Source organism: Giraffa tippelskirchi, chromosome 5 (genome assembly GCF_054371585.1).
Source record: "Giraffa tippelskirchi isolate mGirTip1 chromosome 5, T2T-mGirTip1v1.2.pri, whole genome shotgun sequence".
Classification (NCBI taxonomy): Eukaryota; Metazoa; Chordata; class Mammalia; order Artiodactyla; family Giraffidae; genus Giraffa; species Giraffa tippelskirchi.
Window position 1 is genome coordinate 174,969,169 of NC_137279.1, and position 26,588 is coordinate 174,995,756.

At 38.7% G+C, this 26,588-nt stretch overlaps 1 protein-coding gene across 5 annotated transcripts in view; it reads left to right on the plus strand.

Annotated features, from left to right (window-relative positions):
* TESK2 (testis associated actin remodelling kinase 2) overlaps positions 1-26,588 on the plus strand; it is a 141,747-nt gene that overhangs the window by 27,129 nt on the left and 88,030 nt on the right. For 3 of the 5 annotated variants that reach the window (XM_081488655.1, XM_081488652.1, XM_081488653.1), the window contains exon 2: positions 10,776-11,087. Coding sequence is in view for 3 of the 5 variants with exons in the window: in XM_081488652.1 (XP_081344778.1) it covers positions 10,866-11,087 (222 nt within the window). In the remaining 2 variants the exon portion in view is untranslated. Of the gene's footprint in view, positions 1-5,732; positions 5,848-10,775; positions 11,088-26,588 lie in introns of all 5 variants that reach the window. The other 2 variants (XM_081488654.1, XM_081488651.1) reach the window with 1 other exon arrangement.

Below are 26,588 nucleotides of genomic sequence, written 5' to 3' on the forward strand. Positions count from 1 at the left end.
TGTACATACGCTGCATTTTCTTTATCCATTCCTCTGTCAATGAACATTTAGGTTGCTTCCATGTCTTGGCTATTGTAAATAGTCCTTTAATGAACATTGGGGTGCATATATCTTTTCAAATTATAATTTTTTCTGGATACATGATGAGGAGTGGGATTACAGGATCATACGCTAGTTCTGTATTTAGTTTTTAAAGTAGCCTCCATACTGTTCTCCATAGTGGTTCTATCAATTTGTATTCCTACCAACAGGGGAAGAGGGGGGTTCCCTTTTCTCCGCATCCTCTCCAGCATTTATTGTTTGTAGACATTTTGGTGATGCCCATTCTGACTGGTGTGAGGTGATACTCTCATTGTAGTTTTGATTTGCATTTCTCTAATAGTGATGTTTTTGCTTTGGCTCCATCCCTTCATTCTTTCTGGAGTTATTTCTCCACTGATCTCCAGTAGCATATTGGGCACCTACCAACCTGGGGAGTTCTCTTTCAGTATCCTATCATTTTGCCTTTTCATACTGTTCATGGGGTTCTCAAGGCAAGAACACTGAAGTGGTTTGCCATTCCCTTCTCCAGTGGACCACATTCTGTCAGACCTCTCCACCATGACCTGACCGTCTTGGGTGGCCCCACACGGCATGGCTTAGTTTCATTGAGTTAGACAAAGCTGTGGTCCGTATGATCAGATTGGCTATTTTCTGTGATTATAGTTTCAGCGTGCCTGCCCTCTGATGCCCTCTCGCAACACCTACCATCTTACTTGTGTTTCTCTTACCTTGGATGTGGGGTATCTCTTCACAGCTGCTCCAGCAAAGCACAGCCACTGCTCCTTACCTTGGACAAGGGGTATCTCCTCACGGTTGCCCCTCCTAACCTTGAACGTGGAGTAGCTCCTCTTGGCCCTCCTGTGCCCGCGGAGCCACTGCTTCTTGGACGTGGGGTTGCTCCTCTTGGCTGCTGCACCTGACCTTGGACGTGGGGTATCTCCTCTTGGCCACCGCCCCTGACCTCGGATGTGGGATAGCTTCTCTCTGCCGCTCCTGCGCCGTCGCAGGCTGGTGTTCTCGGCCGCTGCCTTGACCATTATATCTACTACTGTGGGCAGGATTCCCTTAGAAGAAATGGAGTAGCCATCATGGTCAACAAAAGAGTCTGAAATGTAGTACTTGGATGCAATCTCAAAAACGACAGAAGGATCTCTGTTCGTTTCCAAGGCAAACCACTCAGTATCACGGTAATCCAAGCCTATGCCCCAACCAGTAATGCTGAAGAAGCTGAAGCTGAACGGTTCTATGAAGACCTACAAGACCTTTTAGAACTAACACCCCAAAAAGATGTCCTTTTCATTATAGGGGACTGGAATGCAAAAGTAGGAAGTCAAGAAACACCTGGAATAACAGGCAGATTTGGCTTTGGAGTACAGAATGAAGCAGGGCAAAGGCTAATAGAGTTTTGCGAAGAGAACACACTGGTCATAGCAAACACCCTCTTCCAACAACACAAGAGAAGACTCTACACATGGACATCACCAGATGGTCAACACCAAAATCAGATTGATTATATTCTTTGCAGCCAAAGATAGAGAAGCTCTATACAGTCAGCAAAAACAAGATGGGGAGCAGACTGTGGCTGAGATCATGAACTCCTTATTTCCAAATTCAAACTTAAATTAAGAAAACAGGGAAAACCACTAGACCATTCAGGTAAGACCTAAATCAAATCCCTTATAATTATCGAGTGGAAGTGAGAAGTAGACTAGAAGGGACTAGATCTGATAAACAGAGTGCCTGAAGAACTATGGACGGAGGTTCACGACATTGTACAGGAAATGGGGATCAAGACCATTCTCATGGAAAAGAAATGCAAAAAGGCAAAGTGGCTGTCTGAGGAGGCCTTCCAAATAGCTGTGAAAAGAAGAGAAGCGAAAGCAAAGGAGAAAAGGAAAGAATTTCCCATTTGAATGCAGAGTTCCAAAGAATAGCAAGGAGAGATAAGAAAGCCTTCCTCAGCGATGGATGCAAAGAAATTGAGGAAAACAACAGAATGGGAAAGACTAGAGATCTCTTCAAGAAAATCAGAGATACCAAAGGAACATTTCATGCAAAGATGGGCTCAATAAAGGACAGAAATGATACGGACCTAACAGAAGCAGAAGATATTAAGAAGAGGTGGCAAGAATACACAGAAGAATACATAAAGGATCTTCACGACCCAGATAATCACGATGATGTGATCATTCACCTAGAGCCAGACACCCTGGAATGTGCAGTCAAGTGGGCCTTAGGAAGCATCACTACGAACAAAGCAAGTGGAGGTGATGGAATTCCAGTTCAGCTATTTCAAATCCTAAAAGAGGATGCTGTGAAAGTGCTGCACTCAATATGTCAGCAAATTTGGAAAACTCGGCAGTGGCCACAGGACTGGAAAAGGTCAGTTTTCATTCCAATCCCAAAGAAAGGCAGTGCTAAAGAAGGCTCAAACAACCGCACATTACACTCACCCACATGCTAGTAAAGTAATGCTCAAAATTCTCCAAGCCAGGCTTCAGCAGTACGTGAACCATGAACTTCCAAATGTTCAAGCTGGTTTTAGAAAAGGCAGAGGAACCAGAGATCAAATTGCCAACATCCACTGGATCATCGAAAAAGCAAGAGAGTTCCAGAAAAACATCTATTTCTGCTTTATTGACTATGCCAAAGGCTTTGACTGTGTGGATCACAATAAACTGTGGAAAATTCTGAAAGAGATGGGAATACCAGGCCACCTGACCTGCTTCTTGAAAACCCTGTATGCAGGTCAGGAAGCAACAGTTAGAATTGGACGTGGAACAACAGACCGGTTCCAGATAGGAAAAGGAGTATGTCAAGGCTGTATATTGTCACCCTGCTTATTTAACTTCTATACAGAGTACATCATGAGAAATACTGGGCTAGAGGAAGCCCAAGCTGCAATCAAGATTGCCGGGAGAAATATCAATAACCTCAGATATGCAGATGACACCACCTTTATGGCAGAAAGTGAAGAAGAACTAAAGAGCCTCTTGATGAAAGTGAAAGAGGAGAGTGAAAATGTTGGCTTAAAGCTCAACATTCAGAAAACTAAGATCATGGCATCCGGTCCCATCATTTCATGGCAAATAGATGGGCAAACAGTGGAAACAGTGGCTGACTTTATTTTTTTGGGCTCCAAAATCACTGCAGATGGTGATTGCAGCCATGAAATTAAAAGACGTTTACCCCTTGGAAGGAAGGTCATGACCAACCTAGAAAGCATATTAAAAAGCAAAGACATTACTTTGCTGACAAAGGTCCGTCTAGTCAAGGCTATGGTTTTTCCAGTGATCATGTATGGATGTGATAGTTGGACTATAAAGAAAGCTGAGCGCCGAATAATTGATGCCTTTGAACTGTGGTGTTGGAGAAGACTCTTGAGAGTCCGTTGGACTGCAGGGAGATCCAACCAGTCCATCCTAAAGGAAATCAGTCCTGGGTGTTCATTGGAAGGACTGATGTTGAAGCTGAAACTCCAATACTTTGGCCACCTGATGTGAAGAGCTGACTCATTTGAAAAGACCCTGATGCTGGGAAAGATTGAGGGCAGGAGGAGAAGGGGACGACAGAGGATGAGATGATTGGATGGCATCACCGACTCAATGGACATGAGTTTTGGTGGGCTCCTGGAGTTGGTGTTTGAGAGGGAGGCCTGGCATGCTGCAGCTCATGGGGTCGCAAAGAGTTGGACATGACTGGGTGACTGAACTGAACTGAAGTGAACTGTTGGCCATCTGTATGTCTTCTTTGGAGAAATGTCTATTTAGATCTGCCCACTTTCTGATTGGGTTTTTCTTTTTTTTGCCATTGAGTTGGATGAACTGTTTGTATATTTTGGAGATTAATTTCTTGTCAGTTGCTTTGTTTTGAAAATATTTTCTTCCATTCTGTATTTTTCTAAAGTTTCTTTTAATTCCTTGTCAGTTGCCTTGTTTTGAAAATATTTTCTCCCATTCTGTGTTTTTCTGAAGTTTCTTTTTCTTTTCCATCTCTGTCTAAATTGTAATCAGCCTGGCCTTCTTCTGCACTCAAGTCCTGATTGTCTTTTCTATGCACATGACTAGCTTAACTCCTTTGAACTTTCTTAGTGGAAAAAACACTGAACTAAGTAATAATGAAATGGAGAAAGCTTGAGCTTTGGCGCTAGGTGGACCTTCATTACAGTGCTGATTCTACTAGGTGTTTTTCCTTAGGCAAGTTACTTTACCTCCTGAGCCTACATTTCTTTTTCTGTAACTTGGGGAAAATCCTCAAAAAAATCCTCAAAATACACCTAGTTGGTGGTATATTTTGAGGGTTAAATGAGAAAATGCTTGTGAAATTCTTGGTGATTAAAAAAAAATTTTTTTTAAGCTATTAATATTCCCCTTCCTTGCTGTAGAGGATCTTCAACTCTTAGTGTACATAAGAATTTCTGGGAAACTTGGTAAAATTTCCAGGCCTCACTCCAAGAGTGAGTAGTAGGTCAAGGTTGAGACCCAGGAATATGAGTTTTAAACAAAGTCCTTGGGTAATTTTGAAGCAGATGATCAACTTTGAGAGATGCACTATACTTGATTCCTTGTCTAGCTTTGCTAGTAAAGCAGAGCTTTACTAGAGCTGTGGGTACATAATTTCCACTTTCTGGTGCCAGTGTTGCTTCAAATATAAAATGAACTTTATGGCCTCTGTTGGCTGTAAAATTTAAAAAATGTTAGTCTTATAATGCTAAATTTTTGAACTGGTGAAGTTCAAAGTTGCCACTTCTTGGCAGGAGTTCAATAGAGGTACTTTAGGAACTTGGATGATTATTCTTTCTATGAAGACTGGTGAAACTAGCTTAAGCAAAAGTAATTAAAGATACAGGGATAGCTTGTGAAACCTTAAGCCAGGATGCAGTTAGGCCTCAGGAATCAGGGACTAAATAGAGCACATTAGGAAAATCAAGAAGTTCTTGCTGTCTCTGTCTTCTTTTCTTTACAAATTGGCCTCAATCCCTTGGCTTTTTCTGCCTTCAAGGCTACATGGTAGAAAATGGACATGGACAACATCTCCTGAGTTTACATTGCTTTCATTTTAGAAAGCAGCCAGACTGAGGCTGGAATATCTTAATTCCAATTCCAAATTGCCAGGAAAGGAAATGTGATTGGTCCATATTGGGTAGAAGGCCACCAATTTTCTCTATAGCAGGGGCATAGTGTAAGGATGGTCCTGTGAGCCCTGCAGCTAATTCTCCATGATTGGAGGTTGGTAGAGGTAGTCTGAGTGAGGTATTCATAACATTTACAAAAGCACTTCACTAGTTGTAGGATCACAATGTAGTATTTTGCATAGGACTCTTATAATTGATTCTTTTTTAAAAGTTTTTTTTCAATACTAATTTAATTTTAATTTTATTATTTTATATTGGAATATGGTTGATTAATAATGTTGTGTTAGTTTCGGGTGTACAGCAAAGTGATTCAGTTATACATATACATGTGTGCATGGTTTTTCAAATTCTTTTCCTGTTTAAGGAATTACAGAGTATTCTGTGCTGTACAGTGTGTCCTTTTTGGTTATGTATTTTAAACATAGCAGTGCATACATGTCAATCCCACACTCTCAATCTATCCCTCCCCCTCCCCCTCTGAGAACCATAATAAGTTCATTGTCTGAGAGTCTGTTTCTGTTTTGTAAATAAGTTTATTTATATCATATTTTTTTAGATTCTGCATATAAGAGATACCACATGAAATTTGTCTTTCTCTGACTTCACTTAGTATGATACCTCCAGGTCCATCCATGTTGCTGCAAATGGCACTATTTCATTCTTTTTAGTTGGTGAGTAATATTCCATTGTATATATGTACCACATCTTTATCCATTCATCTGTCAGTGGACATTTAGTTTGCTTCCATGTCTTGGCTATGGTAAATGGCACTGAAATGAACATTAGGGTGCATGTATCCTTTCGAACCATGGTTTTCTCAGGTTCGAGAAAAATCCCAGGAATGGAATTGCTGGATCATATGGTAGCTGTATTTTTAATCTCTTGAGGAACCTCCATACTGTTCTGTATAATGACTGTACCATTTCGACAAGCAGTACCGGAGAGTTCCCTTCTCTCTACACCCTCTCCAGTATTTATCTGACTGGTGTGAGGTGTTGCAGCAGGCAGGGTCTACTCTCTAGTTGCAGTGCAAGGGCTTCTCATTGCAGTGGCTTCACTTGTTGGCGGACAGAGAAGGCAATGGCACCCCACTCCAGTACTCGTGCCTGGAGGATCCCATGGACGGAGGAGCCTGGTAGGCTGCAGTCCATGGGGTCGCTAAGAGTCAGACACGACTGAGTGGCTTCACTTTCACTTTTCACTTTAATGCGTTGGAGAAGGAAATGGCAACCCACTCCAGTGTTCTTGTCTGGAGAATCCCAGGGACAGGGGAGCCTGATGGGCTGCCGTCTGTGGGGTCGCACAGAGTCGGACACGACTGAAGCGATTTAGCAGCAGCAGCAGCAGCACTTGTTGCGGAACATGGGTTCTAGGGCACTTGGGCTTCAGTAGTTGCAGCGTGTGAACTCAGTAGTTGTGGCTCCCAGACTCCAGAACACAGGCTCAGTAGTTGTAGCGAACAGCTTTTAGTTGCTCCACAGCATATGGGATCTTCCTGGATCAGGGTTCAAACCCATGTCTCCTGCATTGGCAGGCAGATTCTTTACCGTTCTTTACCACCAGGGAAGCCTGAAATCGTGTAGCTTTGATTTGCATTTCTCTAATAAGTAGCAATGTTGACCATCTTTTCATGTGCTTTTTGGCCATACAGTGGAAGTAACAAATAGATTTAAGGGACTAGACCTGATAGACAGAGTGCCTGATGAACTATGGACAGAGGTTCGTGACACTGTACGGGAGACAGGGATCAAGAAAATCCCCATGGAAAAGAAATGCAAAAAAGCAAAATGGCTGTCTGAGGAGGCCTTACAGATAGCTGGGAAGAGAAGAGAAGTGAAAAGCAAAGGAGAAAAGGAAAGATATTCCCATCTCAATGCAGAGTTCCAAAGAATAGGAAGGAGAGATAAGAAAGCCTTCCTCAGCGATCGGTGCAAAGAAATAGAGGAAAACAACAGATTGGGAAAGACTAGAGATCTCTTCAAGAAAATTAGAGATACCAAAGGAACATTTCATGCAAAGATAGGCTCGATAAAGGACAGAAGTGGTAAGGACCTAACAGAAGCAGAAGATATTAAGAAGAGGTGGCAAGAATACATAGAAGAACTGTACAAAAAGGATCTTCACAACCCAGATAATCACGGTGGTGTGATCACTCACCTAGAGCCAGACATCCTGGAATGTGAAGTCAAGTGGGTCTTAGAAAGCATCACTACGAACAAAGCTAGTGGAGGTGATGGAATTCCAGTTGAGCTATTTCAAATCCTCAAAGGTGATGCTGTGAAAGTGCTGCACTCGATATGCCAGCAAATCTGGAAAACTCAGCAGTGGCCACAGGACTGGAAAAGGTCAGTTTTCATTCCAATCCCAAAGAAAGGCAGTGCCAAAGAATGCTCAAACTACCACACAATTGCACTCATCTCACATGCTAGTAAAGTAATGCTCAAAATTCTCCAAGCCAGACTTCAGCAATACGTGAACCGTGAACTTCCAGATGTTCAAGCTGGTTTTAGAAAAGGCAGAGGAACCAGAGATCAAATTGCCAATATCCACTGGATCATCGAAAAAGCAAGAGAGTTCCAGAAAAACATCTATTTCTGCTTTATTGACTATGCCAAAGCCTTTGACTGTGTGGATCACAATAAACTGTGGAAAATTCTGAAAGAGATGGGAATACCAGACCATCTGAGCTGTCTGTTGAGAAACCTGTATGCAGATCAGGAAGCAACAGTTAGAACTGGACATGGAACAACAGACTGGTTCCAAATAGGAAAAAGAGTACGTCAAGGCTGTAGATTGTCACCCTGCTTATTTAACTTATATGCAGAGTACATCATGAGAAACGCTGGGCTGGAAGAAACACAAGCTGGAATCAAGATTGCCGGGAGAAATATCAATAACCTCAGATATGTGGATGACACCACTCTTATGGCAGAAAGTGAAGAAGAACTAAAGAGCCTCTTGATGAAGGTGAAAGAGGAGAGTGAAAAAGTTGGCTTAAAGCTCAACATTCAGAAAACTAAGATCATGGCATCTGGTCCCATCACTCCATGGGAAATAGATGGGGAAACAGTGGAAACAGTGTCAGACTTTATTTTTTTGGGCTCCAGAATCACTGCTGATGGTGACTGCAGCCATGAAATTAAAAGACGCTTACTCCTTGGAAGGAAGGTTATGGCCAACCTAGATAGCATATTTAAAAGCAGAGACATTACTTTGCCAACAAAAGTCCGTCTAGTCAAGGCTATGGTTTTTCCAGTGGTCATGTATGGATGTGAGAGTTGGACGGTGAAGAAAGCTGATCACCGAAGAATTGATGCTTTTGAAGTGTGGTGTTGGAGAAGACTCTTGAGAGTCCCTTGGACTGCAAGGAGATCCAATCAATCCATCCTAAAAGAGATCAATCCTGGGTGTTCATTGAAAGGTCTGATGTTGAAGCTGAAACTGCAATACTTTGGCCACCTCATGCGAAGGGTTGACTCATTGGAAAAGACCCTAATGCTGGGTAGGATTGGGGGCGGGAGGAGAAGGGGACGACAGAGGATGAGATGGTTGGATGGCATCACCGACTCGATGGACATGGGTTTGGGTAGACTCTGGGAGTTGGTGATGGACAGAGAGGCCTGGCGTGCTGCAATTCATGGGGTCGCAAAGAGTCGGACACGACTGAGCGACTGAACTGAACTGAACTGAACTGATGTCTTTGGAGAAATGTCTGTCTAGAGCTTCTGCCCATTTTTTTTTTTAATTGAACTGCATGGCTCATGCTATTAATTTTTGGGATTAATCACTTAGTCATTGCATCGTTGGCAAATATTTTCTCCCATTTTGTAGGTTGTCTTCTTTTTTTTTTTTTATGGTGTCCTTTGCTGTTTAAAAGCTTTTGAATTTAACTTGGTCCCATTTGTTTATTTCCATTATTCTAGGAGACTGATCAAAAAAGTAATTCTGTAATTTATGTCAAGTGTTCTGCCTATATTTTCCTCTAAGAGTTTTATAAGTGCTGGGAAAGCTGGACAGCTACATGTAAAAAAATTAAATTAGAACATTCTTTAACACCAAACACAAAACTAAACTCAAAATGGATTAATTAAACCTAAATATAATTGATTCCTGTGGGGAAAAGAAGTAGAGACAGACTAAAAGAAAAAGTGGGCTTTTGTTTTTATTCTTAGTCAGGTACCAGAGTGGTAGAGCCTTCTGTAGTCATTTCTGCTCGACTGGGTTGTTTAATCAAGATGTAGGATATAGTTGGATATAGTGTTTTTCTTTTATATCTTTTGGATATATAGAGCCTTCTGTAGTCATTTCTGCTAGACTGGGTTGTTTAATCAAGATATAGGATATAGTTGGATATAGTTTTTTAATTTTATATCCTTTGGATATAGGATATATCCTTTGGATATAGTTTTTTCTTTTAAAATTATATAATTTTAAAATGTAAAACATTTGTCATCCTTGTTTTATATGTTTGAACTTGACTTTTTCAAATGAAGAGAAAATTATGTGAGACTATGAAGGGCATTGGCAAGAGTACAAGTTTTTGAATCTGTCTGACATTTTAGTTTAATCTCTGTCATTTAGTGACTGTATGATTATTTGACCTCTCTGTACAATAAGCATTATAATCTTTGTATCATGGGTTACTTGAGAATCAAAGGACATAACATTGTACAACTCTCATACTGTTTCCTAGGTAGTTCAGTTCAGTTCAGTCGCTCAGTCGTGTCCGACTCTTTGCGACCCCATGAATTGCAGCACGCCAGGCCTCTCTGTCCATCACCAACTCCCAGAGTCTACCCAAACCCATGTCCATCGAGTCGGTGATGCCATCCAACCATCTCATCCTCTGTCGTCCCCTTCTCCTCCCGCCCCCAATCCTACCCAGCATTAGGGTCTTTTCCAATGAGTCAACCCTTCGCATGAGGTGGCCAAAGTATTGCAGTTTCAGCTTCAACATCAGACCTTCCAATGAACGCCCAGGATTGATCTCTTTTAGGATGGATTGATTGGGTCTCCTTGCAGTCCAAGGGATTCTCAAGAGTCTTCTCCAACACCACAGTTCAAAGGCATCAATTCTGCGGTGCTCAGCTTTCTTCACCATCCAACTCTCACATCCATACATGACCACTGGAAAAACCATAGCCTTGACTAGACGGACTTTTGTTGGCAAAGTAATGTCTCTGCTTTTAAATATGCTATCTAGGTTGGCCATAACCTTCCTTCCAAGGAGTAAGCGTCTTTTAATTTCATGGCTGCAGTCACCATCAGCAGTGATTCTGGAGCCCAAAAAAATAAAGTCTGACACTGTTTCCACTGTTTCCCCATCTATTTCCTAGATATCCTAGATAGTAGGTGCTCAATAAATCATGGCTATATCATTGTTTTTTGAAGGTAAAGGCATAAATTGTTTTTTAGATGTGAAAATCTGTAACTAGAATATGAAAGGCAATACTTTTACATTAATAGTTTACTATTAATAGTTTACTATTAAACACAGTTTACTATTAAACACACGTGTTTAATTTTTATTTATGGTTTAATTTTATTTAATTTTAATTTTAATGGTTTTAATGAAATATTATTTTGATCTCTTGTTTAGTGTCAAGCCAGAAGAGAAGTAAAACTCAACAAAAACTTACTATGTATGGAATTCATTCTTAAAAGAAGAAAAAAGTGATTATTGAAGACTATGGATCGGAGCAAACGGAATTCAATTGCAGGATTTCCTCCGCGTGTGGAGCGTCTTGAGGATTTTGAAGGAGGTGGTGGAGGGGATGGGAACATGACCCAAGTGGGAAGAATTTGGCCCTCCTCATATCGAGCTCTTATAAGTGCCTTTTCCAGACTAACACGTTTAGATGACTTTACCTGTGAAAAAATAGGGTCTGGCTTCTTCTCTGAAGTGTTCAAGGTAAGTGATGCCACAGTTTTTCTCATATTGTCTTTTTGAGGGTCAGTTTCACTGCAGAGTTCACAGCTGTGTTTCATTAGGATGTAGGCTTTGCCTTGTCAGGGTGCTGTGGATCTTGAGCAGTATTGTAAACTCCTCTTGAGCTATCTATTAACTTGTAAGATATTTTATTTATTTTAGTTATAAAAATAATCCATGCTGATCAAAAATTAAAATAACATAAGAGCCTCTTCTACTCCTCCAGAATTTTTCATCATCCAAAATGGAAACTTTGTACGCATTAAAAAAAGAACTCCCTCTACTACCCTTAGCCCCTGTTAATATCTGTTCTACTTGATGTCTCTATGAATATGTCTATCCTAGGAACCTCATATAATGGAATTATAATATTTGTCCTTTTTTGCCTGGAATTCCCTTGTCATCCAGTGGTTAGGACTTGGTACTGTCACTGCCGGGCCTGTGTTTTATCTGTGGTTGGGGGACTGAGAACCCACCAGCCCTGTGGTGTGGCAGAAAAAAAAATTTTTTTTTTCACTCAATATTTATTTATTTCTTTGCCTGCATCGGGTCTTAGTTGCTCATTCGGGATCTTTCTTTGAGTTGCATAGACTCTCTAGTTGTGTCGTGTGGGCTCTAGAGCATGCTGGTTCATTAGTTGAGGAGAGCACGCCTAACTGCCTCATATTGTGTGGGATCTTTCCTTTCTTAAGTAATTTTTGTTAATTTTATTTTCTTAGGATATAATTAATCTTACTTAAATTTGCAGATTTGTGGGCATAAATACTGTATGTAATTGATGTGGCACAGATTTTTTTGTTTCCGCAATAGCTGTATTTTCCTTCTTCCATGTTAGTAGATCTTTTAGTTGGGTACACTGATGCCATTTCCTAGCTTTCCTTATAGCTAGGTTTACCTGTATGAGTAGCTCTGTCCAATAGGGTGTGAGCAGACAAGACAGAGCCTGCATCTTCCAGGCCTATGTGGAAGAGAGCTGCCTGGTTCTTGCTGTTTCCTGGAATCGCTTTGTGAGAAAAAAATCTTAAGACTTTTAAAATTTGGTCCTCTGTTTGCAGCCAAAACTAAGTGTAATTAGTGTAATTTGTACCATATCAATATCTGCCTCCTTCCTCTAATATGGTTTATTAGTGTCTTCTATTTTTAAAATAAAACAACACAAATTTATTTTAGGTTTCTTCTCAAAGGATTTGCTTAAAAAAAAAAAATTGAGCTAGTTGGGAATTCCCTGGAGATCCAATGGTTAGTACTCGGTGCTTTCACTACCAAGGTCTGGGTTCAACCGCTGGTCGGGGAACTAAGATACCATAAGCCACATGATGTGGCCAAAAAAGAAAAAAAAAAGAGCTATCGTTCATTGATAAACTGAAGGCTTAAGAAATAGAGGATTCTGGGACCTGTGGGGATAGCTATGAAATCTCATTGGTTTTGCCTTTGCCCTTGTACCTGTCCCAGGGAAGTTTGTCTCTGTGTCCACACCTGTTGATAACTCCACCCTGGGCAGAACCTGGCAGTCAGATTATAACGTTTGATTCTGCTGATTATCTTCTGTTTGTGTTATGGTTCACTGTTTTCTACTTATATCAGTATTACTTTCTTATTAGATCTAGTGATGTTTTGTTCTTTTTGTAGCTTTTTGAATTTTATTCTTATCTCATTTTTTCCTATTATTTATTATTTTCTAGTGTATACACTTAAGCTTTAAAGTTTCCTCTAAACTTGGCCATATCATAGGTTTTCAGTGTGCTCTCATCATTTCTAAATGTAGTTTGGTTTGATTTCATTTTGATATGAGAATTATTTAAATGAAATTTTAAAATTTCTACATGGTAAATTTTCTTTTGGGTAATTGTTTGATATTTAATTTCTAATTTTAGTGCATCATGATCACAGAAAATGGCTTATACGAAGTCTGTCTTTGGAGTATAATTTTTTTTTTTTAATATTTATTTATTTGGCTGTGTCGGCTCTTTCTTTTTAATTATTTCATATATTTATGTTTTTGGTTGCTCTGGCTCTGTTGCTGCCTGTGGGCTTTTTCTAGTTACGCCAAGCAGGGGCTGCTCCTTTTTGTCGTGGTGCGCAGGCTTCTTACTGTGGTGGCTTCTCTTGTGGCACACAGGCTCTATGCACACGGCCTTCAGTAGTTGTGGCTTGAAGTCCCTAGGGCTCGTGGGCTCAGTAGTTGTGGTGCACAGGCTTAGTTGCTCCGCAGCATGTAGAATCTTCCTGGACTAGGGATCAAACCCATGTTCCCTGCATTGGCAGGCAGATTCTTACCTACTGTACTGCCAGGGAAGTCCTGTATTGGGTCTTAATTGCATTATGCAGTATCTTTCATTGCAGTGCAAGGACTCTTGAGTTATGGCACAAGAGCTCAGTAGTTGTGGTCTGCGGGGGCTTAGTTGATCCTCGGCATGTGGAATCTTAGTTCTGAGACCAGGGATTGCACCTGAGTCCTCTGCATTGCAAGGCAGATTCTTTTTTTTTTTTTAAACAAAGTTGTTTATTTATTTTTGGCTGTGCACTGTCTTCATTGCTGCAGGCAGGCTTTCTCTAATTGCAGTGTGTGGGCTTCTCTTTGCAGTGGCTTCTCTTGTTTCGACTCAGGGACTCTAGAGCAGGTGGGCTCAGTAGTGGCAGCTTGCAAGTTCTGGAGCTTGGGCTCATTAGTTGTGGCACAAGGGCCTACCTGGCTTGTGTCATGTGGAATCTTCCTGGACCAGGGAGCGAACCCACGTGCCCATGTGCAAGGCGAATTCTTAACCACTGGACCATCACGGAAGCCTCTGGAATATAATTTAGATTTTGTTTTGGTATAGTACAAGGTCAGATTTTTTTGAACGCCACAAATATATTTGAAACAAATATGAATTTCTGTTTTGTTTTATTGCATAAAGTTCTGTGTACCTCTCTGTTAGATTAAGCTCTTGTATTGTTATTCAAATGTTATATGACCTTTTCTATTATAGTCTAATCTATTTCTTTGAAAAAAGTCTATTACTATTTCCTAATGTGTTTATAGATTCTCCTTGTGTTTCTGTCAGTGTGGTTATTTTGTTTATAGTCCATTTTGTGAAGTATGTATTAATAGAAATTCATGATTATTATTGGATTGTACACTATAGATAGATTGTATATTTTATAAATGCTAGTTTTCTATTTTTGTCCCACTTTATGCTGTTAGCTTTGATTTCTGTTTTATCTGATATCAATATTATGTACCTTCTTCCTCACTGTATGCATTTATCTGTTGTTTTGGTTATTATTTTCCCAGTATGTCTTTTTCCATCTCTATTTTTATTCTGTCTGTGATAGTACATTTTTTGTGTGTGTCCTGTGAAATAGTTTTATATTTAATTTTTTTGATTCAAAATTAAATTTGCCTATAAAGAGACAGAGAAATTGTAATCTGTTTATTGTTATTACTTCTATCTTTACACTGAATAAACTCTTAAGTGATAATTTAATCAGTATAGAATTTAGGACAGTATTTTCTTCAGCACTGTGAAATTATTCTTCCCTTTTTTCTTCTTTTTTTAATTCACCTCTGCTGTTGCTGAGTTAATTCTTAGTCTGGTTGTTACCCTTTTTAGTTAATCAGCCTTTCCTTTCTGTTTATTTTATTTAATTAATGTATTTATTTATTTTTTCCTTTCTTTTTAGAATTAATTTTTCTTCTTTGTTCAGTTTTGATTATATTGGTCTTGGAGCTGATTTATTTTTATTTATTCTGCTTAGAATGTGATTTATGCCTTCCTTTTAAGAACTCATGTGTCTTAAATTCTATAAAATTCGTGGACATTTTATCTTTTAAAATTCTGTTCTTTTCTTTGGCCTCTTAAGGTCCCATTACATGCATATTGGATTGTCTCATGCTATCTTTCATGTCTCTTAATTTTTCTCTCGTGTTTTGATTTCTTTGCCTTTTTGTGCTAGTTTTTTAAGGGGGGGAATGTGGTGGTGATTTTCAGCCTATTTTCCTATTTACTTTCTTTTCATTTGGGGCTACTCTATTATTGAAACTGCCTTTGAGATTTTTTAATTTCAGTTGCTATGTTTTTCTTTTCTAGACTTTCTCTTTTTTTGACTTTTTTCTTTTAGATTTTATTAAGCTACAGTTGGCATATAACAGTGTATTAATTTTCAGTGTACAGTATGATTTCATATGAATATATGTTGTGAAATGATAACCATGATAGGTTTAGTTAACATCCATCACCTCATGTAGTTGCAGATTCTTTTTTTCTTGTTGATGAGAGTTTTGTAGACTTTCTATTTGTTTTTCTTAAATGCACTTCTCTTTTGTTTCAAATATCCTGTTCCTGCTTTTCTTTGAACATCTAATTTTGTGTAATTTTAATTGAATTTATTTAAAAAATCACATAGTGTAAACTTAAAAGGTATAAAAGGTTATTCAGTGAAAAATCATTTGCTTTTTTCTGCCCCTCAGTTTTCTTCTCTCTAGGTAACTGATATTCAGTGCTTTCTTATGTGTCCTTCTAGAGGTATTTTGTACTTATGTAAGCCAATACATGTATGTCTGTATGTGTATGTGTGTGTGCATGTTTATATATCAATTATCTGTTGTTTACCTACTTACTTGCCTACTCCATGGTGGAGGTAGTGTAAGTTCTATGAGGGCAGGTTTCTTTTTTGAATCTCTTTTTATCTCTGCACTGCTGTATCCTGAATGCTTAGAATTCTACATGGCGTATAGTACTCATTCTTCTACAAGTATCTGGTTTTGTAGAACTTCTTTTTATGTGTGCTATGAATTATATTTTCTAAGATTGTAGTGCTTTTTTAAGCTGGTTTTTCACAATTTTTGCAATGTAGAAATAGTTGTTTGTTTTTTATTGTCTTCTGTTTCTTTTATTATTTAAAAAGCTCTCTCTACTCCTATGTTATAAATAGCATTATAATTTCTTTCTTATCACTTTTATGGTATTACTACTTATGTTTAAATATTTGACCTATCTGGAATTTGTTTTTTAAGATGTCTACTCAGTTGTACCAGCAACTTTTTTTTTTTTTTTTTGACCAGCAACGTTTAATGTATATTTAATATTTTTCTCACTGATTGGAAGTGTCACCTTTATTCTATCCTGAATTTTCCTCAGTATGTATTTTGGTGTCTTTCTAGACTTTATTCTGTTGCATTGGCCTGTCTACCATAATACACTGTTATAATAATTTAATCATTTCAACTTTATTTTAATATCTGGTTAGTCTAGTCTTCTTCATCATTATTATTCCTCTTCAGAATTTTCTTGGCATTTCTTTATTTTTATTGTGAGTTTTAAAATGAGTTTGCCGATTTCTAAAAATATCCTATTACCCTTTTGTTGCTGCTACTGCTGCTGCTAAGTAGTTTCAGTCGTGGCCGACTCTGTGCGACCCCACAGATGGAAGCCCACCAGGCTCCTCCGTCCCTGGGATTCTTCAGGCAAGAACACTGGAGTGGGTTGCCATTACCTTCTCCAATGTGTGAAAGTGAAAAGTGAAAGTGAAGTCGCTCAGTCGTGTAGATTAATTTAGAGAATTATTATCTTTATGATAGTAAGTCTTTTTATATAAGCATATGGCATACCTTTTCATCTGTTCAAGTATTTTGTGTCCCTTTCTAGACATTAAATTTTTTTTAAAAAATTCCACATTTCTGATGTTGAATATTCATTTTTTTCTGTTGCAATTGTAAATGTCAGTTACACTTCCGTTATATCTTTTGTTTGTTGTTTGCTTGTGAAGATTACTAATTTTTACACATTAGTCTTTGATGCATCCAGTGTGCTGAGTTTTTTTTAATGTTTGCAATAGATTTTCAGTTGATTCACTTTGATTTTTCCAGATATATAGTCATATCTGTGAATGATGATAAATTTATTTCCCATTTTTTATCTCACTTTTTCTCATTAAACAGTATTGACTAATAGTTCCTAAAGTGTTAAATAATAGTGGTATTTGACATCTTTGTCTTTGTTCCTGACTTTAATGGGAATACCTGTAGTGTTTCCTAATTAAACATGATACGATTTGGGGGCTGAAGTAGATATTACTTTTTCTATTTGATCTTCAAAATTGTAATAAAAAAACCTCCTATTTTGTTAAGAACTATTTTTATACAGTATGGATGTTGACTTTTACTGTATGTCTTTTCAAAATCTCTAGCATGATGGTTAATTTTATATGTTGACTTAACTGGACCAGATGGTGCCTAGATATTTGGTCAGATTTTATTCTGAGTATGTCTGTGAGAGTACATTTTGAATAAGATTATCATTTGAATCAGTAGAATCAGTAGACTGAGTAAAACAGACTGCCTTCCCTAATGTGGATGTTAGTCACTCAGTCATGTCCAACTCTTTACGACCCCATGAACTGTGTAGCCTGCCAATTCTCCAGGCAAGAAAACTGAAGTGGGTTGCCATTCCCCTCTCCAGGGGATCTTCCTGACACAGAGATTGAACCCTGGTCTACTGCACTGCAGGCAGATTCTTTACCACCTGAACAATCATTTAAAGGCCCAAAAAGAACTAAAAGGGTGACCTTCCTGTGATAAGAGGGGATTCCTACCTGACTACTTTAGGTGGGATATCTGTATTTCCCTGCCTTTGGATTGAAACTGAAATACTGCCTCTTCTTAGGCCTTGGGCCTGCCATCTTCACTCATCTCACATGCTGGTAAAGTAATGCTCAAAGTTCTCCAAGCCAGGCTTCAACAGTATGTGAACGGTGAGCTTCCAGATATTCAAGCTGGATTTAGAAAAGGCAGAGGAACGAGAGATCAAATTGCCAACATCTGTTAGATCATTGAAAAAGCAAGAGAGTTCCAGAAAAACATCTACTTGTGCTTTATTGATTATGCCAAAGCCTTTGACATTCACTCTTGCCATCTCCTGTTTGACCACTTCCAATTTGCCTTGATTCATGCACCTAACATTTCAGGTTCCTATTGCAATATTGCTCTTTACAGCATCAGATCTTGCTTCTATCACCAGTCACATCCAGAACTGGGTGTTGTTTTTGTTCTGGCTCCATCCCTTCATTTTTTCTGGAGTTATTTCTCCTCTAATCTCTAGTAGCATATTGGAAATGCAAAAAGAAATGCAAAATGGCTGTCTGAGGAATCCTTACAAATAGCTGTGAAAAGAAGAGAAGCAAAGGAGTAAAGGAACGATATACGCATCTGAATGCAGAGTTCCAAACAATAGCACGGAGAGATAAGAAAGCCTTCCCCAGCGATCAATGCAAAGAAATAGAGGAAAACAATAGAATGGGAAAGACTAGAGATCTCTTCAAGAAAATCAGAGATACCAAGGGAACATTTCATGCAAAGATGGGCTCAATAAAGGACAGAAATGGTATGGACCTAACAGAAGCAGAAGATATTAAGAAGAGGTGGCAAGAATACACAGAACTGTACAAAAAAGATCTTCAAGACCCAGATGATCACGATGGTGTGATCGCTCACCTAGAGCCAGACATCCTAGAATGTGAAGTCAAGTGGGCTTTAGGAAGCATCACTACGAACAAAGCAAGTGGAGGTGATGGAATTCCAGTTGAGCTATTTCAAATCCTAAAAGGTGATGTTGTGAAAGTGCTGCACTCAATATGTCCGCAAGTTTGGAAAACTCGGCAGTGGCCACAGGACTGGAAAAGGTCAATTTTCGTTCCAATCCCAAAGAAAGGCAATGCCAAAGAATGCTCAAACTACCGCACAATTGCACTCATCTCACACGCTAGTAAAGTAATGCTCAAAATTCTCCAAGCCAGGCTTCAGCAATATGTGAACCGTGAACTTCAGATGTTCAAGCTGGTTTAGAAAAGGCAGAGGAACCAGAGATCAAATTTCCAACATCTGCTGGATCATTGAAAACGCAAGAGAGTTCCAGAAAAACATCTATTTCTGCTTTATTGACTATGCCAAAGCCTTTGACTGTGTGGATCACAATAAACTGTGGAAAATTCTGAAGGAGATGGGAATACCAGACCACCTGACCTGCCTGTTGAGAAACCTGTGCAACTCAGGAAGCAACAGTTAGAACTGGACATGGAACAACAGACTGGTTCCAAATAGGAAAAGGAGTACATCAAGAATGTATATTGTTATGCTGCTTATTTAACTTATATGCAGAGTATATCATGAGAAACACTGGGCTGGAAGAAGCACACACTGAGGTCAAGATTGCCAGGAGAAATATCAATAACCTCAGATATGCAGATGACACCACCCTTATGGCAGAAAGCGAAGAAAAACTAAAGAGCCTCTTGATGAAAGTGAAAGAGGAGAGTGAAAAAGTTGGCTTAAAGCTCAACATTCAGAAAACTAAGATCATGGCATCCGGTCCCATCACTTCATGGGAAGTAGATGGGCAAACAGTGGAAACAGTGGCTGACTTTATATTTCTGGGCTCCAAAATCACTGCAGATGGTGATTGCAGCCATGAAATTAAAAGACACTTACTCCTTGGAAGGAAAGTTATGACCAACCTAGACAGCATATTAAAAAGCAGAGACATTACTTTGCCAACAAAGGTCTGTCTAGTCAAGGCTATGGTTTTTCCGGTAGTCATGTATGGATGTGAGAGACTATAAAGAAAGCTGAGCACAGAAGAATTGATGCTTTTGAACTGTGGTGTTGGAGAAGACTCTTGAGAGTCCCTTGGACTGCAAGGAGATCCAACCAGTCCATCCTAAAGGAGATCAGTGCTGGGTTTTCACTGGAAGGTCTGATGTTGAAGCTGAAACTCCAATACTTTGGCCACCTGATGCGAAGAGTTGACCCATTGGAAAAGACCTTGATGCTGGAAAAGATTGAGGGCAGGAGAAGAAGGGTACGACAGAGGATGAGATGGTTGGATGGCATCACCGACTCAATGGACATGGGTTTGGGTGAACTCTGGGAGTTGGTGATGGACAGGGAGTCCTGGCATGCTGTAGTCCATGGGGTCACAAAGAGTTGGACACGACTGAGCGACTGAACTGAACTGAACTGCCATCTTTTGGACTGGAACTTATACCATTGGCTCTTCTGGTTCTCAGGGCTTCAGACTCAGACAGAAATTACACCATTGGCTTTCCTGGGTCTCCATGTTACCAACTGCAGATCTTGGAACTTTTTAGACTCTATAACTGTGTGAGCCAATTCCTTGTGATAAATCTTTTTGTCTCTGTATATATCCTGTTGTTTCTGTTTCTCTGAAGGACTGTAATACATAAGATGATGCATATATTTTTCTCTTTTGCTGTCAGTAAAGTGAATTATATTATTAAGTAGTCTAATAGTAAACTATCTTTGCATTCCTAGTATATTATTCTTTAATGAGCTGCTAACTTCTTTTTGCTGGAATGTTTATATCCCAATATTTATGAGAATAGTCTGTGTTTTTCTCTTTCTTGCTTCTGTTTTTAGGTTTTGTTAGGAATGTTATGCTTGGTTCATAAAAATAATTTGGAAGTTTTTTCCCCTATGCTTTGGAACAATTGAAATATTATTGAAATAATTTACTCCTTGAATATTTGTTTGTATTCCTCTGTCAAACCTTGGCCAAGTACTTTGAAAATTTTTTCTATCCTTCTAGTTTAACTGATCTGTACAAATTTTTGTTTCTTTTAAGTCAATTTCAGTAATTATATTTTACTAGAAAATTATTGTTGAGATTTCCCTGCTGGTCCATTGGTTAAGAATCTGCCTGCCAATGTAGGGGACACAGGTTTGATCCCTGATCTGGGAAGATCCCACATGCTGCAGAGCAACTAAGCCCATGCATCACAGCTGCTGAGCCCACATGCTGCAACTGCTAAAGCCTGCGCCCCAAAAGCTCACGGTGCACAACAAGAGGAGCCACCGCAATGAGATGCCTGTGCATTGCAATGAAGAGTAGCCCCTGCTTGCTGTAGCTGAAGAAAGCCTGTGCACAGCAACGAAGACCCAGTGCAACCAAAAATAAATAAATAAAAATTTGAAAAAAGAGAATGCTGTTATTATAGGTTTTCTAGTAGATTTGCATAGAGATGAGTAAATTTTGACCATTAAACTTTTTTGTTTGTTTTTAGTCCGTTTCAGATTAGTTGCAAATCTTAGGGTGTGGATATCTTACTATTTGGTCTTTTGACCTGCTGGTATTTCATTTTTTCTGTGATTTATAATTTTATTTTGAGAGCCTATATTCAGGAAGATAGGTTTTACCTTGCAGTTTTCTAGGTTGTGGATGTGTTTTAGTATACAAGTCTGACATTGCTTCTGCTGGATTCGTTTAGGTTCTGGATCTGAACCTAAAGGATTTATTTTAATTTCTTGGGTCAGGCTTCTGTATACTGGTATAGAACAAATCTCAATCCTGAGCCTGATTTCATAGTTGGCTCTTTTTCCTCATTTAAGGCAATAGGGTCCAGCATTATCCCACTGTGAATGCCTGTTACTAAATAGGAGAAAGCTTGTAAATTGAAGAAAGCTAGTTAAAAGGGGAAAAAATGGAAGCAGTGACAGATTTTATTTTCTTGAATTCCAATATTAATGTGAACAGTGACTGCGGCCATGAAATTAAAAGATACTGCTCCTTGGAGGGAAAGCTATGACAAACTTAGCATATTAGAAAGCATGTTGCCTATGAAAGTCTGTATAGTCAAAGCTATGGTTTTTCCAGTAGTCATGTATGGATGTGTGAGTTGGACTATTAAAAAGGCTGAACTCGGAACAATTGATGCTTTCAAATTGTGTTGCTATAGAAGACTCTTGAGAGTTGCCTGCACTGCAAGAAGATCAAACCAGTCAATGTTAAAGGAAATCAACCCTGAATATTCATTGGAAGGACTGATGCTGAAGCCCCAATACTTTGGCACCCTGATGCCAGCTGAGTCAACTCATTGGAAAAGACCCTGATTCTGGGAAAGATTGAAGGCCAAAGGAGAAGGCGGTGGCAGAGGATGAGATAGTTAGATAGCATCACAGACTCAATAGACATAAATCTGAACAAACACTGGGAGGTAGTGGAGGACAGAGGACCTTGCTGTGCTGCAGTCCATGGGGTCACAAAGAGTCGGACACTATTTAGCAACTGAACAGCAACAACAAAAGTTAATTGTATTTTATGGTATTTTAGAAAGTTATTAGTTTAATTTTATGATGAAAACATCATTGGGAAAGAGAGGAATAAATATCTTTATTTTTTCTCACATGTAGTATTCTGATACAGGGTTTGGCAAATTGTAGTCTTTGGACCAATCTTGCCTGCCTCTTGCATTGGTAAATAAGTTTTATTGGAACACATCTACCCTTGTTTGGTAATGTATGGTCTATGGCTGCTTTTGTGCTGAAGTGACAGAGTTGAGTAGTTACAACAGGGACCATATAACTTCAGAGCCCAAGATATTTATTATCTGTCCCTTTACAGAAAAAGTTTTCCAACCTATGGTCTAATAGCTGTGTAGTGCACAGCTAGGTGATGGTTAGTTTTTATCTTTGATTACAAAGTACAAATGATTACAGAGCTTTAAAGGTCAAGTTAAATAAAAAATGTATCAGCAATAAAAGAAAATATTTAACTTCTGGTGTGGGAGGTACAAATTATGCAGGTAGCTTAAGGACTTTTAGTTGCCTTAGATAGCAAAAGAAAACTGGCTGATGGATGACTTCATATTAAAGAATGTGAACTTTGTGGTTTTTTTTTTTTTTTTTTTTGGCTGCACCACTTGGCATGTGGTATCTTGGTTTCCTGACCAGGGATCAAGCCTGTGCCCCCTGCAGCAGAAGCGTGGAGCCCTAACCACTGGTCCGCCAGGGAAGTCCCAAGCATGTGGATCTATGCAGCTTATTTATATTCCTTTAAAATAGTTCAGTTTTAGGATTTAGGATCCTCTGGTCATTCATCCTTCAGAATAGATTTTAGTTATATTAATCTGTTCAATTTAGTTCTGAAGCCTGTCTTTAGATAAGTAACAAAGACTACTAGGCTGTATTTTATCAAGGATAGAAAGCCATGACTATCAAACCTCATGGTATTTATTGTATACTTTTTGGGTCAGTAGCCCCATGAATTACAATTAGATAATTTGTCATTTTCCTTATTTTTGGCCACAACATGCGGCATGTGGGATTTTCCCCAACCAGGGATTGAACCCAGGCCCACTGCATTGGAAGTGTGGATGCCACTGGGCCACCAGGGAAATCCGGAAATAATTAAGAATGATGAACTAGGGCAGTTGTTCTCAACTGGGGTCAGTTTTGCCTTCCTAAGGGATGTTTAGCAATGTCTGGAGATATTGTCACAACTGGGCAGGGGTACTACTGGCATCTAGTGGGTAGAAGATACCACTAACAGTTCTACAATGCACAGGATAGCCGTCCACCACCAAAGATTGTCTGGCCCAAAATGTTAATAGTGCTGAGGTTATAAAGCCCCTGACCTAAAAGCACTAGAAAAGATATAATATATAAAACATCTGTTTCTGAGATTAGAAAAAAATACCCTTTTAGAAGCAAAATAGGTTGGGTTTACACTTATAACCAGTTGTGAGCTTCAGAGAGTTCCTTTGACTGTTAATCATCTTGTTTTAAAAATGCTATAAAACAGATTAATTTCAGTTGTTTCTAAGAAAATGACTTAGATATTTGGATGTTAGTGAAATCTATTTAGGGAAGAACTGAGGTATGTGTAAATAGAGGTGACATGAGTGTTTGTATGTACATTTGTAAAGAGAAAAGAATGTAAAACCAAATGCACAATGGCCCTAGTCTCTCACCTCTGGTAAGTGGAAAATCTATTCAGCTCCAGTGTAGCCGTGGCTGACAACCTGTTCAGTTTCACATTAAGAGTGTTTCTGTTGGGCTACGGTAGAAGGCTCTTAATTTCTTCTTATACTGGTCCTTGTTTTGTTTGGAAATATAATTGGAAGGAGGATTTGTAGGCTGATGACTTTTCCAGTCTCTTGAGATAACTAAAGTACCCCCATGAGATAATTCTGTATTTTAGTGTGTATTGTGAGACCTATAAAACCTGGAATCCTATTCCAGAACAAAGTATCACTGTCCATTCCTTCCCTCCTCCATCTCCAGGCAACCGCTATTCTACTTCATGTCTCTATAGACTTGCCTATTCTGGATGTTTCGTATAAATGAAATCATACAATATGTGACTTTTATGACTGACTTCTTTTACTTAGCATAGTGTTTTCAGCATTGATCCGTGTTATAGTATGTATTAACATTTCATTCCTTTTTATCGCCCAATAATGTTCCAGTGTATGGAATACCACATTTTGTTTATATAGTCATTTGTTGATAGACATTAGGATTGTTTCCCTCTTTTGGCTATTGTGAATAGTGCAGCTATGAACATTTGTATACAAGTATTTGTTTGACTACTTGTTTTTAATTCTTTTGCTGTATATCTAGAAGTGGAATTTCTGGGTCATATAGTAATTTCATTTTATTTTTTGAGGTACTGAGGTTCTCCACAGTGGCTGTTTCATTTTACATGCCTGCAAGCAATGTGTAAGGGTTCCAGTTTCTCTACATCTCATCAACACTTACTATTCTCTTTATTATTTTTAAATTTTTTATTATTACAACCATCCTAGTGGGTTTGAAGTAGTATCTCGTGAGCTTTTTTTTTTTGAGATAATATTTGATGTACAATATTAGTTTCATGTGTACCACATAGAGATTCACAATTTTTACAGATTATAGTCCATGTATAGTTATTATAAAAATTGGCTATATTCCCTGTGCTATAGGGAATGTGCTTGTAGTTTATTTTATACATAGTAGATTGTACCTCTTAATCCCCTGCCCCTATTTTGCCCCTTTTCTTCGCTCCATTGGTAATCTCTAGCTTCTTCTCTGTATCTGTGTCTGTTTTGCTTTTTTTGTGTGTTATATTCACTAGTTTTGTTTTTTTTTAGATGCCACAAGTAAGTGATAAAATATAGTATTTGTCTTTTTCTCTCTGGCTTATTTCACTAAGCATGATACTAAGTGAGTATTTTTGTGCATGGTGTGAGGGAGTATTCTAATTTTATTGATTTACATGTAGTTGTCCAGCTTTCCCAACACCAGTTGCAGAAGAGACTGTCTTTAATCTATTGCATATTCTTTCCTTTCTTTTCTTTTATTTAAAACTTGGGTTGTTTTTGTTGAGTTCTAGTTCTCTATGTAGTGTCCTTTGATGCACAAAAGTTCTTAATTTCGTTGAGATTCAGTTTATAGTTTTCCTTTCATTGTTTGTGCTTATGATGTCATATCCATGAAATTGTTGCCAAATGCAATGTCATGAAGATTTCCCCTAATGTTTTCTTCTAATAGTTCTGTAATTTCAGCTCGTAACTTTTGGTGCTGTTGTAAGTAGAATTGTCTTTTCTTTCTTCCTTTCTTTCTGTGTCCCTTCCTTCCTTCCTACGTCTTAAAAAAAAGGAATATTTTATTAAAACAAAAGTTATTACAGTGAAAGGGGATTTAAAAAGAAAACTAAGAGTGATGTTTCACTTGGGAAGATTTTTATACTCAAGCAATGAGGACCCTTTCTTTAACTTCAGGTGTGTAAGTGTTGAAAGGATGCAGTGGCTGAGATCAAACTGAGAATGTCAGTGTCAGGCATAAGACAGTTAGTGTCTTCCAGAGTGACAGCAAGGGATACTGTAGGGAAAAACACAGGCAGAGCAGCAACCTTTCTGCCTCCTCTAGAAGAGAACTTTATGTGCTACAAGGAGAATGGTCCAGCTACCTTGGGTTCAAAGTCCTAAGGTTCTCGGACTTTGTTCCTAGCAGTTTTGTTGTAGGAAAATTATGTTCTTAATTTCATTTTCAGATGGCTTATTGCTAGTGTAGAAAACAGGCTTCCCTGGTAGCTCAGATGATAAAGAATCTGCCTGCAGTGCAGGAGGCCTGGTTTCGGTCTCTGGGTTGGGAAGATCCCCTGGAGGAGGGCATGGCAACCCACTCCAGTGTTCTTGCCTAGAGAATCCCCTTGGACCAAGGAGTCTGGTGGGCTACAGTCCATGGGGTTGCAAAGGGTCTGACACACGACTGAGCGACTATAGACAGCACACAGCACAGTATAGAAAACAATTGATTTTTATATATTTATGTTGTATCCTATGACCTTGCTGAACTCTTCTATTAATTCTAATAGTTTTTATAGTTTTTTTTTTTAGAATTTTTTATACATAAGATCATGTTGCCTGATCAATATAAATCTTGATTGTATAGGTGATCTATTGAGAATCAATCCCCAAACATTCCTTTATAAGATTAATTGAATTTCTTTGATATCAGATTTTCTTGTAACTAATACAGTACCTAAAATGTGTCTTCTCACACCGCAAGAGGTGTGTCCTTGTTTTTAATCCCACCATACTGAATGCTTTGTCATTTTGGGACTAGATTATATTCTAAAGACATTATTGATAATGATGTCAATCTTGAGAGAGTAGTACTTATAGTGCACTGATTTGATCATCCCCCGCAAAGCCTTGTTTGTCTTTCTA